The sequence below is a fragment of the Gasterosteus aculeatus genome, chromosome 7, assembly GCF_964276395.1.
Source record: "Gasterosteus aculeatus chromosome 7, fGasAcu3.hap1.1, whole genome shotgun sequence".
NCBI classification, from domain to species: domain Eukaryota; kingdom Metazoa; phylum Chordata; class Actinopteri; order Perciformes; family Gasterosteidae; genus Gasterosteus; species Gasterosteus aculeatus.
The window spans coordinates 890073-903746 of NC_135694.1; the positions used below are offsets into that span (position 1 = coordinate 890073).

At 51.3% G+C, this 13674-nt stretch overlaps 1 protein-coding gene and 1 long non-coding RNA gene across 4 annotated transcripts; one reads left to right on the forward strand and one right to left on the reverse strand.

Moving 5' to 3' along the window:
- Positions 1-8: 8 nt before the first annotated feature.
- LOC120821690 (FHF complex subunit HOOK-interacting protein 1A) lies at positions 9-13177 on the reverse strand. 3 transcript variants are annotated; one of them, XM_078106008.1, is made up of 17 exons: positions 12975-13177; positions 10401-10646; positions 9090-9264; positions 8790-9011; positions 7650-7812; positions 7442-7553; positions 5272-5373; positions 4677-4733; positions 4495-4581; positions 4128-4295; positions 3975-4054; positions 3675-3847; positions 3475-3586; positions 1805-2964; positions 1440-1618; positions 1064-1184; positions 9-888 (listed from the first exon to the last, which is right to left on the reverse strand). In XM_078106008.1, exons 2-17 carry the CDS (start codon positions 10506-10508, stop codon positions 680-682), a joined length of 3228 nt encoding a protein of 1075 aa, XP_077962134.1. In that variant the 5' UTR covers positions 10509-10646; positions 12975-13177; the 3' UTR covers positions 9-679. The 3 variants fall into 3 exon arrangements, with proteins under 3 accessions (XP_077962134.1, XP_077962132.1, XP_077962133.1); XM_078106006.1 differs by having other exon boundaries at positions 12908-13127; XM_078106007.1 differs by having other exon boundaries at positions 10401-10649; positions 12908-13127.
- On the forward strand, positions 7376-10073 carry LOC144410285 (uncharacterized). Its single transcript, XR_013468239.1, has 2 exons — positions 7376-7850; positions 8941-10073. It is a non-coding gene; the product is annotated as an uncharacterized LOC144410285 (long non-coding RNA).
- Positions 13178-13674: the final 497 nt, after the last annotated feature.

A 13674-nucleotide genomic window follows, 5' to 3' on the forward strand; every position in this document is an offset into this window, starting at 1 on the left:
ACACGTTGTTGCAGGAAGTCATTTATTTTTCCTTTGCATCTTGGTTTGTTCCAATAGTATGTCAGTTAAAGTAAGGCTGTGTGTGTGTGTGTGTGTGTGTGTGTGTGTGTGTGTTAGAGGTCTTAACGGGGTCCGTGGAGGTAAAATGTCTGAATGATGAAGTGAATTTATTGTCTTTAAATACACGTTAACATGAATCCAACATGTCGTAGAAAGGGACGAACTGATGGAGACGTCGTCTTCAGTCCCACAGCTCCTCTCACGCCGATACGACATCACAGCCAATCACATCCGTTCGTGCTCATATGCCTGAAAAACGTTTTCTGATCTAAAGTGAAAGTATCAAACCTCATGAATCCAGACCAGCGTGTGGTCAAAAGAATAGTTTAAAACGCCTCACGGACGTCAAAGAGTCAGAACGGGGAAGACACTTCATGCATAAAAGCTCCTGTTGTCCTCTGAGCGGCAACCGTCCACCTGTTAGCCCGAGCTAACGCTAGTAGCCACGTTAGCGTGTTGATAAATGTTCATATCTCGTAATAACCCACATGTCAGTGCAAAGAATCACAGTTTTCATCAACATATAAATAACATGTAAATATTTGACCGCTGGCGTTGCGTGTTCTGTGCTTGGCAGGTTGGGTGGGGTTGGGTGGGGTTTGGGGTTTGGGGGGTGGGGTCACTCCTCCGCGGTGCACTGGAGTGCGACGCTGTGCTCCTGGGCCACGGCAGCCAGCTCCTTCAGGAACTCGGCGAACAGGACGACGGCAAACACCCGGCTCTTGGCCCGAGGGGGGATGGGGGGGCAAGGCAGCAGGGCGGCGGCGAGAGGAGGCGGGGCCTGCGCGTCCGGGCCGCTGTTTCTGTCCCCGCAGGACTCGAGGCACTCTGGAGGGGGGGGGGACGGACAGAGACGGCTTCAGACAGAGCTGGAGGAAACTGTTTCTATCGCCCCCTGCTGGTCAGCAGACAGAACCACGCTTTCCTGTTACTAAGCAACCGGGTCCAAACTTACTTACGTGTGTGTGTGTGTGTGTGTGTGTGTGTGTGTCTCTTCACTGACCTCTGAACTTGCTCTCCTGGTCTTTGGCCAACAGGAACCTCCAGGCCTGAGTGACCAGGGCGGGGAAGTCCGGCCGGGACGCCACGTAGCGCTCGATCTGATCGCGCACCGACACCAGCACCTGCAGGACAGACGGCAGGCGTGTGTGTCTGCATGGCGTGCGTGTCTGCATGGCGTGCGTGTCTGCATGGCGTGCGTGTCTGCATGGCGTGTGTGTCTGCATGGCGTGCGTGTCTGCATGGCGTGTGTGTCTGCATGGTGTGCGTGTCTGCATGGTGTGCGTGTCTGCATGGCGTGCGTGTCTGCATGGCGTGCGTGTCTGCATGGCGTGCGTGTCTGCGTGGCGTGCGTGCGCCTGTGTGTGCGTACGTGTTACCTGGTGCAGCGTGCGCACGTTGGGCTGGTCGTGCGTGTCGGTGCTGAGCAGGAAGGATCTCAGGAGAGGTTGCGGGTACGACGCCAGCTGGGCCAGCAGGCCCGTCACCAGCAGGTTGACGGCGATGGAGTTCTCCAGAAGGTTCTCCAGGCGGGACAGCAGCACGCTGATGAACGGCCCTGGTGCATGATGGGAAACTACAGGTGAAGAGGGGTTTCTAGTTTTCTGATTAATCACTTTATGTTCTTCAGTCTGTGTTTGATGTCTTTCCACTGGCGACAGAATTAATCAACGTTTTATCAACAGAATTTCATTTGAATGTCTGAAGTTTCTGCCAAACCTTTGACTCAAGTTGATACACTGACCTGTGAAGGGAACTCCGTGCCTCCTGCTGCCTTCCCTACGGCGTCTCCTCCTCTCCTCTCCTTCCTCCTCCACTTCTTCCATCGCCTCCTCCTCCTCCTCCCCTCCATCATCCCACGAGGAGCAAAAAAAGGACTCCTCCTCTTCCAGTTTCTGCCTGAGCGCTCTGACCCGCCTCCTGAATGCGCCGATGTCGTTGGTGACGTCGTCGCAGTCTGGCTCCGCCCCCAAAGAGCGCATGAGCTCCTGGTACCGGGACAGGAAGCCGTCGCTGTCGGCGGCGTCGTTGCCCGGTGGACTCGCGGCCCTTGCGGGGGTCACCAAAGGGTCGCCGTTGTGTCGAGTGTGAAACGTCTCGCCGTCCTCGTCGTCCTCGTCGTCCTCGTTGTCCTCGTAGTCTTCGTCGATGGTGAGATTCTTGGCGTCGAAGCCGTTGGTGAGAGACGGACGTCCTCCTGGTGCGTCTGTCCGTTTCATCTCCTCTTCTCCTTCCTCCTTCTTCCTCCCCGCCTCCTTCCCCCCGTCCTCGCTCCTCCTCCTCTCCTCTCTCCCCCCGTCCTCGCTCCTCCTCCTCGTCGACATGATGCTGTTAACCGTTTCTATGACGGTCTTCCCCGCCGCCGTCGGCGCCCGCTGGCCGTTGGAGAAGCTCCTGTGCGACCGCCGGTTCGCCGCCATGATGCGCTCCAAAATGGCCGCCTTGGTTTCCCTCTGGGCGACCAGATCGTAGACCAGGACGTCGTCCTGGAACTCTGACTCCTCCACGTAGGAGCCCCGGACCAGCTTGGTGGCGGTGCGCCGCATCTCCTGGATGTGCCGCGGCGTCGAGACGCAACCGTCCACCTCCGCGGCCACGCCGCCCCCCGCCGCGTCCGCCGACAGGAGGGGGGGGTACTCGTCGGCGAAAATGTCGTCCCACTCCAGCTCCAGGGCGGAGCCTGCTCGGCTAACCTGGTTGCCCGCGGAGACGGTATCCGAGGAGGAAGGCGTCGGGGAGAGGGCCGAGGGGGGAGGAGCCACGAGGAGAGAGTACATGGCGTCGCCGTTGCCTCGCCGGGCGAGCTCGTCCTCCAGGTCGTCCTCGGGGAGGACCGATCCCGAGCGGCAGTCCTGCGGCGGAGGGTCGAACCCGTCGTACGCACACGACCACTGACGAGAAGCTCTGCAGGCAAAAACAAAGTCATCAGAAGTGGAGAAGCCGGACGGAAACATCTGATTGGGCCGGGGGGAGGAGGGGGAGGGGAGGGGGGAGGGGGGCGTTCTCCTTCAGAGCATGCAGGCATTAGCATGTAGCTTAATCTTCACGTCATTTTAGAAGCTCGAGACTTCATGTGTTAAAGCTGCATTCTCTCGTATGTCCACCAGGGGGCGACTCCTCTGCTCCCATTGAAGTCTGTGAGAAAATGACTCTTGATTTATTCCCTCAGTAAACAATGAAGCAGGGGACGCTTTAGGGCGGGGCTTGCTGTGATCGACAGGTCGTCACCGCAGCGTTCTCCTCTACAACTTTAAGCCTTCCACAGTTTTCTCTCAATGAAAGTTGATCGCAGCTTTTTTGTTTGCCTGTATATTGTATTGGGTTGTACTTAGCTCCGCCCCTCCTGTGTCCCGTCTGACAGAAGACCAACGAGGCGGCCGTGTGTCCCAGCGGGCCAGGTGAGGACGCACTCACCTGAGAGCCGTGGAGATGGCTTGGCGGGCGTCCCACAGGTAGTGGAGGTAGTTCACGTCCATCGGGAAGTCGGCGCCGCGCCGGTACCCCACGCTGTCCGTCAGCGACAGGCCTGACCCGGACAGAAAAGGTGCGAGTTAGCGTGGCGCCGCGCATAGAGCAAGGCCTTTAATCGTCGTGCGCGTTTGAACGACAGCCACCTGCTCCTCGGGGCCAGTGGACGTGCTCCGTGGGGGGGCCGAGGCCGAGGAGGGTCCCGGCACACCAGGGGGGCGAGAGGAGCAGGAAGGAGGCGGCGCTGGAGGAGCAGGAGTCTCTGCGCCTCAGGGCGGAGCGCTGCTTCACGCTCAGGTGGCTGCAGGGAACCAGATACCTGAGGACGCACGGACGCCGCTAAGTCCCAGCATGCAACGCTGAGTCGCGCAATTACGTCTTCTGATCGACTGACACGATGGACATGATACGACAATGAGATCTCATGGAGGACACGAGAGACGGACCTGAAGACCAGCTGCAGCATGACGTCTTCACAGAAGAGACCAATCAGAGTCCTGAACAGAGCCAGAGACACCGTCCCCAGCTGGAGGGCACAGGGGGTCAAAGGTCAGACCACAGCGCTATGAAGGGGAGGAGGAAGAGGAGGCGCGTGTTACCTGGAAGGGCGTGTTGACCCTGCTGACCAGCGTGTCCAGGATGTGCACGTTGTCGTGCGTGTGCAGCAGGATGAAGGACAGGAAGCTGTGGAGGAGGGCGGGCTCAGAGATGGAGCGCAGGAACAGGTCCAGGTAGGCGGTGGTGGTCATCACCTCCTCCACCGTCAGCTACACACACACACACACACACACACACACACACACACACATCGTGTCGTATTCAGGTTGTTGTGTCTCAAGCACCGTTTTCCTTCTCTAAACCAAACCTTCATCTGGAAAGGACTCGAGGCCTCTGTCGCCACCGCCACTCAACAGCCAATCAGCTTCGGCGACGCCCGCGGTCGCCGATAGCGACGTGTTTTCCTACCTTGTGCAGAGCGGGAGCCAGGACCGGCACCAGGAAGCCGTTGTAGATGTAGCCGAGCAGCTGAGACCGGATGGAGGGATGAGCCACCTGAGAGGAGGACGGACCCCTAATCAGCGTGTGTGTGTGTGTGTGTGTGTGTGTGTGTGTGTGTGTGTGTGTGTGTGTGTGTGTGTGTGTGTTACCTTGGTAACCGCGCTGCAGAAGTCCAGGGAGTGCAGGAAGTGGACGAGAGCTGGAACCTGTGGAGCCAAACAGCAGGTGGGAGTGAGGTCATCGATGCCCCCATTCATTCATTCATTCATTCATTCATTCATTCATTCATGCATTCATTCAGTGGGTAATATAAAGTGAAATGTTAACATTGCGCTCCATTGATCGTTTTTGTGAATTGTATCAAAGGCGACGAGCTGCTTTGCAGAAGGTCAGTTGAACATTTTTTTGGTTTTCTTTGACAAACTGAAGTGTTTTTACTGCTTATTGTTTACTGACATGAGACCTCCTCATACGGCTTTTTATTATTATCCATTTGTTATTTAGATCTTTTGGTGGTTTTGCCGTTATTGTTTATTATTTTACTTTCAGAAAGAGAGACTAAGGTTTTAATAAGCCAACATGAGGATGTGAATGCTGGGAAACAATCGTCCAGGGTAAATGTAATAATTCACTCATTTGACCATTCACACACACACGGCCTCGTCACCGACAGACTCACTGCCGCGCCTTCGTTAATTCATGCGTTCATTCACAGCGCCGGCTGTGCCTGGTCGCCACGGTTACCTGCTGCCAGTCGGCCGGGGCCAGGCAGTGCCAGTCTTCACTGTAGACCTGCAGCCGGGCCGGAAGAGACGAGTAGAGACCGGACAGACCTGTGGCCAGCACCTGAGCATACACACACACACATTAATACACACACATTAACACACACACACACACACATTAATGCACACACACACACATTGATACACACACACATTAACACACTCACACACACACATTAATACACACAACCGTACTACAGTGCAGATAAGTGAGGGAATAGTGAGGAGACACAGGAAGTGTTTCATTCATTCATTTAACATCATTAATAGACTCACGGATCCAAACAGGTTAATGGCGGTTAGCCTAGCTTAGCATAAAAACACCCAAACGCTACACTCTGATTCATGCACTGGTTGTATGTTCTGGCAATGGAGACCTTTTGGATGAAGCTGGCTGTTTGCAGGATTGATGCTAAGCTAAGATAACCAACTGTAGCTTTATATTTACGGCGAGCGGTATCAATCCTATTTCTATATTGAAGCAAATAAGACAACTATTGCTTTAGAAAGAGAGGGAATAGGAAGGTATGCGAAGCAACAACAACAACAACAACAACAACAGCTGCAGTCTTGAGTCTCGCTAACAATCAGCCAACCGTCCAATCACGTGCAGCTTTACTAATCCCGCTCTGTGTACGAGCCAATCGGACATTATTTAATCTCTGCGGGGAGATTGAGGTCAGAGTGTGTCTACACGGGCTTAGAGGCGACACACACACACACACACACTCACACTCACACAGTAAAAGCAGGACCTGGCTGAGGTGGAAGCAGTTCAGTGAATGAAGAAGAACAAAAGTACTTTTTGTTTTCATTAAGAATGTGTTTTTTTCCCGTCTTTTAAAGCGTTTCCCTTTTTTAGGCGTGTTAGCGAACGATTCTCTGGGGAAGGCAATGTTTATACAGTCATTCTAAAGCCGCTGTGCTAATTAGCGCGTGATAGCGTGCTAATTAGCTACGCTTCTAGTTGTTAGCATTTAGATCAAAGCTCTGCAGTCTGTTGACTTTTGATCCAGTTTTAATCCTGAATATTTTACGTTTTTCCTTAAGAGAGGCCATTCTTACTTTGCATTATATTACATGATTCATCATTGTTATCATTACAGGGTAAAAACTACCTGTGCAAATACAGGTAGATATAAAATGATATATATACATACATAATATAAAGGATCATACATAATATAAATTGTATACATTACTTCATAAGTCAAATGTATGAACAAATATATATTTTCCATATATATGTTACTGATTATTGTGTCATTCATCATTTATTTTTTGAGTTCAGCATTTTTCTTTTCTTTCTCCACTTGCTTTATTTTATAATATCTGTTACTTTACTCCCTCTAAACATCTCCCAGCTCCTTCCTCTCCTCCTCCCTCCTCCCCTCCTCTCCTCTCCACCACTTTCCTCTCCTCTCCTCCTCTCCTCTCCTATCCTCCTCCTCCTCTCTCCTCTCCTCCTCCTCTCCTCCTCTCCTCTCCTCTCCTATCCTCCTCCTCCCCTCCTCCTCCCTCCTCTCCTCCCCTCCTCTCCTCTCCTCTCCTCTCCTCCTCTCCTCTCTTCTCCTCCCTCCTCTCCTCTCCTCCTCTCCCCTCCTCTCCTCTACTCCTCCTTCCTCTCCTCTCCTCCTCTCCTCTCCTCTCCTCCCCTATCCTCCTCCTCCCTCCTCTCCTCTCCTCTCCTCCTCCTCTCTAGTGTGGGCAGGGTTTCTCTCCTCATCTCTCGGTCTGAGCTCATTAGTTTATTGCATAATGGTTGTAATGAGATTACAATGCAGAGGGGAGATGAATGAATAAAGGAAAGGATTCATCCGCGCGTCAAAACATTCACAAACTCCACTTAATATTCATAAAGAGTTCTGATCTAAAGCCTTTTCTTCTGTTGTGTGAAGAGGAGAATTCATCTGCTCCTGGTGGCCGAGGCTTTGGCCCACTGATGGCACGCAACGCAATATTCATTCATTTGTGAACGTGAAAACATTGTATATTTTTAGTTCATCATGTTGTAAAGTTGGTTACCCCCCCAAAAAAAATATTTTGTAATGTTAAATCAACGAGGACCACGTCTCCCCGTGACCTCTGGGGTCCCCGTGACCCAGAGGCCCTCTGCAGCGTCCACTCACAGGGCAGAAGTAGGTGTTCTGGGTGATGTGCAGCGCCACTCGAGGGTCAGAGGCCGACAGAGACATGATGAGCAGCAGAGCGTCTCTGGCCTGCTGGCCGACCGAACCCCGCCTGAGGGAGGGGAGAGCCTCATCAACACATATATATATATATATATATATATATATACATATATGTGTGTGTGTGTGTGTGTGTGTGTGTGTGTACCGGTGTGTGTACGGTATGAGCAGGGAGAAGAGCAGGAAGTTGGCGGCTCCTTGGTCCTCACTGGTGTGGAAGAAGAGTTCCAGCACCGAGGGATCTTTGACCAGAGCGACACACAGCTGGTTCAACAGGAGGACAAGCTCCGCCTCCACCACGCCGCCGCTGTCTGGAGAGGGGGGGGGCCTCAGATGAGTAACTCCACAGGTAACTGCTCAAACATCTTAGCAACTGCAGCAAGAGAAAGCACTTCCTGACTAGGAACTAGTGTAAATATATAAAGGTGTAAAGGTGTAAAGATGTAAAGGTGTAAAGATGTACAGGTGTAAAGATGTAAAGGTGTATGGGTGTAACGGTGTACGGGTGTAAAGGTGTAAAGATGTAAAGGTGTAAAGGTGTAAAGATGTATGGGTGTAAAGGTGTACGGGTGTACAGGTGTAAAGGTATAAAGATGTAAAGATGTAAAGATGTAAAGGTGTACGGGTGTAAAGGTGTAAAGATGTACAGGTGTAAAGGTGTAAAGATGTACAGGTGTAAAGGTATAAAGATGTAAAGGTGTACGGGTGTAAAGGTGTAAAGATGTACAGGTATAAAGATGTAAAGGTGTACGGGTGTAAAGGTGTAAAGATGTACAGGTGTAAAGGTATAAAGATGTAAAGGTGTACGGGTGTAAAGGTGTAAAGATGTACAGGTATAAAGATGTAAAGGTGTACGGGTGTAAAGGTGTAAAGATGTACAGGTATAAAGATGTAAAGGTGTACAGGTGTAAAGGTATAAAGGTATAAAGATGTAAAGGTGTACAGGTGTAAAGGTATAAAGATGTAAAGGTGTACAGGTGTAAAGGTGTACAGATGTACAGGTGTACAGGTGTAAAGGTGTAAAGATATAAAGGTATAACGGTGTAAAGATGTACAGGTGTAAAGGTATAAAGATGTAAAGGTGTACGGGTGTAAAGGTGTTTGTGTGGCAGCCTGGAACGAGCCGACGCCAGCAGGTACGTGTACCAACACAAAGTTTCCATTTAGATCAAACGTGTCAATAAATAGGCTCCTCGCGGAGCCAGGCTAGCTGTTTCCACCTGTTTCCAGTCTTTGTGCTAAGCTAAGCTAACCTAAGGTGCCAGTTGTGTGAGTGGCCCCAACCCACCGGTGCCAGGTCCGGCGCAGGAGGCCAGTAGCATCATGAGCGGCCGCAGCACCGGCTTGTGGTGCAGCAGAGGCTGCCTGGCCTGGGACAGAAGCATCTGGTACATCCTGAGCTGCTCCAGCTTCATGTCCTCCGTGAACTGTCTCCTCAGACTCCACAGGAACAGCCTCTCCATCACGCCCTCCACCACCACAAACTCCAAGATGGGCCCCATGGCGCCTCCTGTAACCAAGACAAGGTCATGAGACCCGGGCCGACGCGGCGCCGCCCCCTCCTCCTCCCCCTTCGGCTCTGTCTCACCTTGGCCCACCTCCTCCTCCATCAGCAGGAAGAGCATGTGCTCCACGTAGTTCTGGACGGCGCTGGCCTCGTCGGCCGGGACGGGGCCCGGGCGGAGCGCCGCGGGGCCGGAGAGGAAGCTCAGCGCGCCGGTGACGCCGCGGGCCGGCTCGTGTTTCTCCAGGATCTTCACCACCTGCAGAGAGGAGCGGACATTAAGAGAGTCCCACTCCTCGCCGCGGGATGAAGACTCCGTCGTGAGGGAGGAGATGGTGGATGTGTGCATCGGCTGTGAGCATAAGCAGCATTAACGTGAAGAGCTTCCTGATCGGGTGAACGTGATTCATTTGGTGCTCGCTGGTACTTTGCTCCGCCCTCTTGCATCACTTCTGGTTCCGGAAAAAAACCGATGGCCATGGACTGAAACCAAGATGGACCAAGATGTTCGCCTTCAACAAAACAATTTCCCCAAAAAACTACAGGGAGACAACCGAAAACCAAGACACCCAAAAGTGTTCATCGACTGAAAGGAACCTCATTGACGTCACTGTGAATTCTTCATTTTGCATCATTAATATTATTTAATTAATTCACCGGCGACAACTGAATTCATCGCTGTAATAAATGTCTGTAGAGACCAGATCGCTGTGGGAGGGATGAACACTAGAATGAAGAGAGAGTGACACTGGACTTGTGTTAACCTTTGACCTGCCTCAGACACACACACACACAGACATGGATGTGTGTGTGTGTGTGTGTGTGTGTGTGTGTGTGTTCTCCTGGCGGCCGTGGAGAGAGAGGCTTGTCTCTAAATGGATCCTGTGTTTAAGGGCCAAAGTCTGGGTCAGTAACACACACACACACAGACACACACAGACACACACACACTGTGCCTGCCAACCGTTATGAGGACACCGGGACAGACTAGCTGACCCCCAGGGGGTCCGCAGAGGTACTGCAGGGGGGGTCGCGAAATCTTTTCTAATTAAAAAAATAAAAAATCAACTCTTTTTTTTGATTGTCTTCAGAATCAGAATCAGAATTTAATTTATTGTCTTTAACATTAACACGAATGCAACATATCGTAGAAACGTCTGGAGGAGACGTTGTCTCAAGCTGGACACCGGTTCACTCATCATGCTGATACGACGTCACCGGCACCAGCCAATCAGATCCGTTCATGCTCACGTCTAAAGAGGGCGGAGCTCAAAGATAAAAGATGGCGGACCAAACTCCATAGAATAGGGGGTCCCTGCTTTATCTCACCATCAGATTGGGGGTCCTTGGCCTGAAAAACGCCTGGATTAGATGATTGATTGGCGGGTTGATTACCTGTGACCAGTGGTTCTTGAAGACGATCATGCAGGTCTCCGGGTCCACCCCTCTCAGAGAGAGAGACCTTCTCCGGTTGCCCCCGACAACCGCCGAGGCTTTCATCATTTTGACTGGCAGTCAGGTGGTCAGAGCGTGTTTCAGATCAGCGTGATGGGTGGGTGCTGGACCGCGGGGGGCCGGCGGGGGGCATAGCTGGCTCGGTCGGCCCAGGGTCAGGCTCCTCCCCCGGGTTCGGCGTGGCAGCTGCTGGCAGAGGGTTATTTTCTTATTATTGCTGTAATTGCCGTGGTGGTACATCTTCATCTGCATGTTCTCACACTTGAGTCTGAAGACATAAAGCATCAAAAACAAATACAGGTCCATCTCTCTGTCCGCATGCCGCAGGAAGTGAGGTCGCCAACAAGCAAACAGGAAACGCATCCCGAGACCCGCCCTGAGTGTTTCCCCGGGACATTCCTCAAGCTCCTACAAGCTCCAAGAAACCCACAAGCCCTTCTACGAAGAACCCTGCTATAAGGAACCTTACTGTGAAGAACCCTGCTATAAGGAACCTTCTATGAAGAACCCTGCTATAAGGAACCTTACTGTGAAGAACCCTGCTATAAGGAACCTTCTATAAAGAATCCTGCTATAAAGAACCTTCTATGAAGAACCCTGCTATAAGGAACCTTCTATGAAGAACCCTGCTATAAGGAACCTTACTGTGAAGAACCCTGCTATAAGGAACCTTCTATAAAGAATCCTGCTATAAAGAACCTTCTATGAAGAACCCTGCTATAAGGAACCTTACTGTGAAGAACCCTGCTATAAGGAACCTTCTATGAAGAACCCTGCTATAAGGAACCTTCTATAAAGAATCCTGCTATAAAGAACCTTCTATGAAGAACCCTGCTATAAGGAACCTTACTGTGAAGAACCCTGCTATAAGGAACCTTCTATGAAGAACCCTGCTATAAGGAACCTTCTATAAAGAATCCTGCTATAAAGAACCTTCTATGAAGAACCCTGCTATAAGGAACCTTACTGTGAAGAACCCTGCTATAAGGAACCTTCTATGAAGAACCCTGCTATAAGGAACCTTCTATAAAGAATCCTGCTATAAAGAACCTTCTATGAAGAACCCTGCTATAAGGAACCTTACTGTGAAGAACCCTGCTATAAGGAACCTTCTATGAAGAACCCTGCTATAAAGAACCTATGAAGAACCTTCTATGAAGAACCTTCTATGAAGAACCCTGCTATAAAGTACCTTCTATGAAGAACCCTGCTATAAGGAACCTTACTGTGAAGAACCCTGCTATAAGGAACCTTCTATGAAGAACCCTGCTATAAGGAACCTTCTATGAAGAACCCTGCTATAAGGAACCTTACTGTGAAGAACCCTGCTATAAAGAACCTTCTATGAAGAACCTTCTATGAAGAACCCTGCTATGAACAGCCTTAGAACATCAACAACAACAGTGTAAACAGTGTACTTCCTGCCGCTGAGGGCACCTCATGGACGTCCTGTAGAAGAGACGTTTGAGATGTTGAGTGAAAGCTTGTCTGGCACAAACACACACACACACACACGCACATGAACACACACACACACACACACATGAACACACACACACACACACTTCACAAATCCCCCCCGTCACCATCTGGGCCTCTAATCTGTGTGTGTGTGTGTGTGTGTGTGTGTGTGTGTGTCTCACATACCATCACACACACACACACACACACACACACCAGGGATTAAACACACACACTGACCTGTTTTTTCAGATTTTCCAGCTTTTAGGGGATTGAGTTTGAATTCATTTTGGTGACACACCTGTTGTGTCCGAGGGCACTGCGGCAGCCAACCGGAGATCAAACCGGAGATCAAACCGGTGATCGGTCAATCGACACATTGAGTGATTTTATTGTCTCTAAAGACAGAATTTTGTATTTTTTTTACATTAAACGTTGAATCAAATCCCCTCAATAAAAACACCAGTTTGATCTAAAGTACTAAAGTAAATGTGTAAGTTAAGAGTGTTGATCGATGAGTTAAATGTTTCTGTTCTGTCCGATGTTTGTGTTCTGCTATGTATGAAACAGCATCGTATTCAACGTGAGTCTGGCTCGACCCTGAATGCAGCACACACACACACACACGCACGCACACACACACACACACACACACACACACACACACACACACCTGGGAGGTCAGTATATACAGCAGAAGAGAGTAAAGCACTCAAACACATTCTACTTTAGTGTTTCCATTGCGCTTCATGACGTTACTTCATTGTGTGACGTCATTCTAGCGGCCCCCTCTACCTGCTTGTTTATGTGTGTTGTTATTTACTGCTCTCTCTCTCTCTCTCACTCCGCTGCTTTGCTTCATGTCGTTGTGCTCGTTTTGCGCTATTTCGTATCTTCTTCTACTTCTACGTACTTTTCTCTTATACCGTCGTATCTTTACACAACTTCATCTACACACTGGCACCGGGCGCGCGGGCTCCTCTCACCTGGGCTCCTGTTGGCTCCTCTCACCTGGGCTCCTGTTGGCTCCTCTCACCTGTTGCCTCCTCTCACCTGTTGGCTCCTCGCGGACGAAGCAGCGGGACCTTTTGGACCTTTTGTTCCGTGGACGTGGAGCCGGCTCGCGGCTCGCGGGTCGCGTGTGCCGCTCGTGACCGCAGCTCCGTCCCCGAGGCGGTAAGCCGCTGGGCCGTCAGTCACTCCGCTGCCGGGCAACCGCCGGCCCCGCCCACACGGGCGGGAAGCCACGCCCCCCCGGAATGCGCGCAAGCTGCACTTGGTTTCTCCGCGCGAAGGCGGCATCTCTGCTTCAGTGAGGCGGGTCCATGGTTTCCAGAACCAAACCTCTCTGCACCCAGGAGGAGGTGGGCTGGTTCTTGCTCTTTCTGGATGGAATCTGGATTTAGGAGCTACAGATGAAGTGCAGGAGAAGAAGTAGAAGAACCTCAGCTTTTGTTTATTGCGTCTGTGCGGATACGTTGAGACGCATTGATCATGAGATCTACTCCTCCTGTTACAGCTTCGCAGAAAAGGGCCTTTGGGTGCGTTGAGCACCTTCCTCTCTTCTTTGCTCCACCTCAGGGCCACACCTGGTGGAGACTGGCCAGTGCAGGAGGCGTCCGTGTGCATCACTGAGCTGTGTAACCAGCGTGGGGCAGCGACGCTTTGAGTGCTGCTGAGAACAGAGCGAGCTCCTCTTCCTTCCTCTGCAGCTCCATGGAGCCCGTTGCTTCTGCACGCAGACGCCCTCGTG

What these genes read in the sequence shown, in the direction of transcription:
- LOC120821690 (XM_078106008.1), bottom strand. Translation starts at nt 10,508, where the DNA reads ATGATGAAAGCCTCGGCGGTTGTCGGGGGCAACCGGAGAAGGTCTCTC. An exon ending in GGAGGAGGAGGTGGGCCAAG is followed by an intron (nt 9,012 to 9,089) that starts GTGAGACAGAGC and finishes TCTTGGTTACAG; the next exon opens with GAGGCGCCATGGGGCCCATC. An exon ending in GGGTCAACACGCCCTTCCAG is followed by an intron (nt 4,055 to 4,127) that starts GTAACACGCGCC and finishes TGTGCCCTCCAG; the next exon opens with CTGGGGACGGTGTCTCTGGC.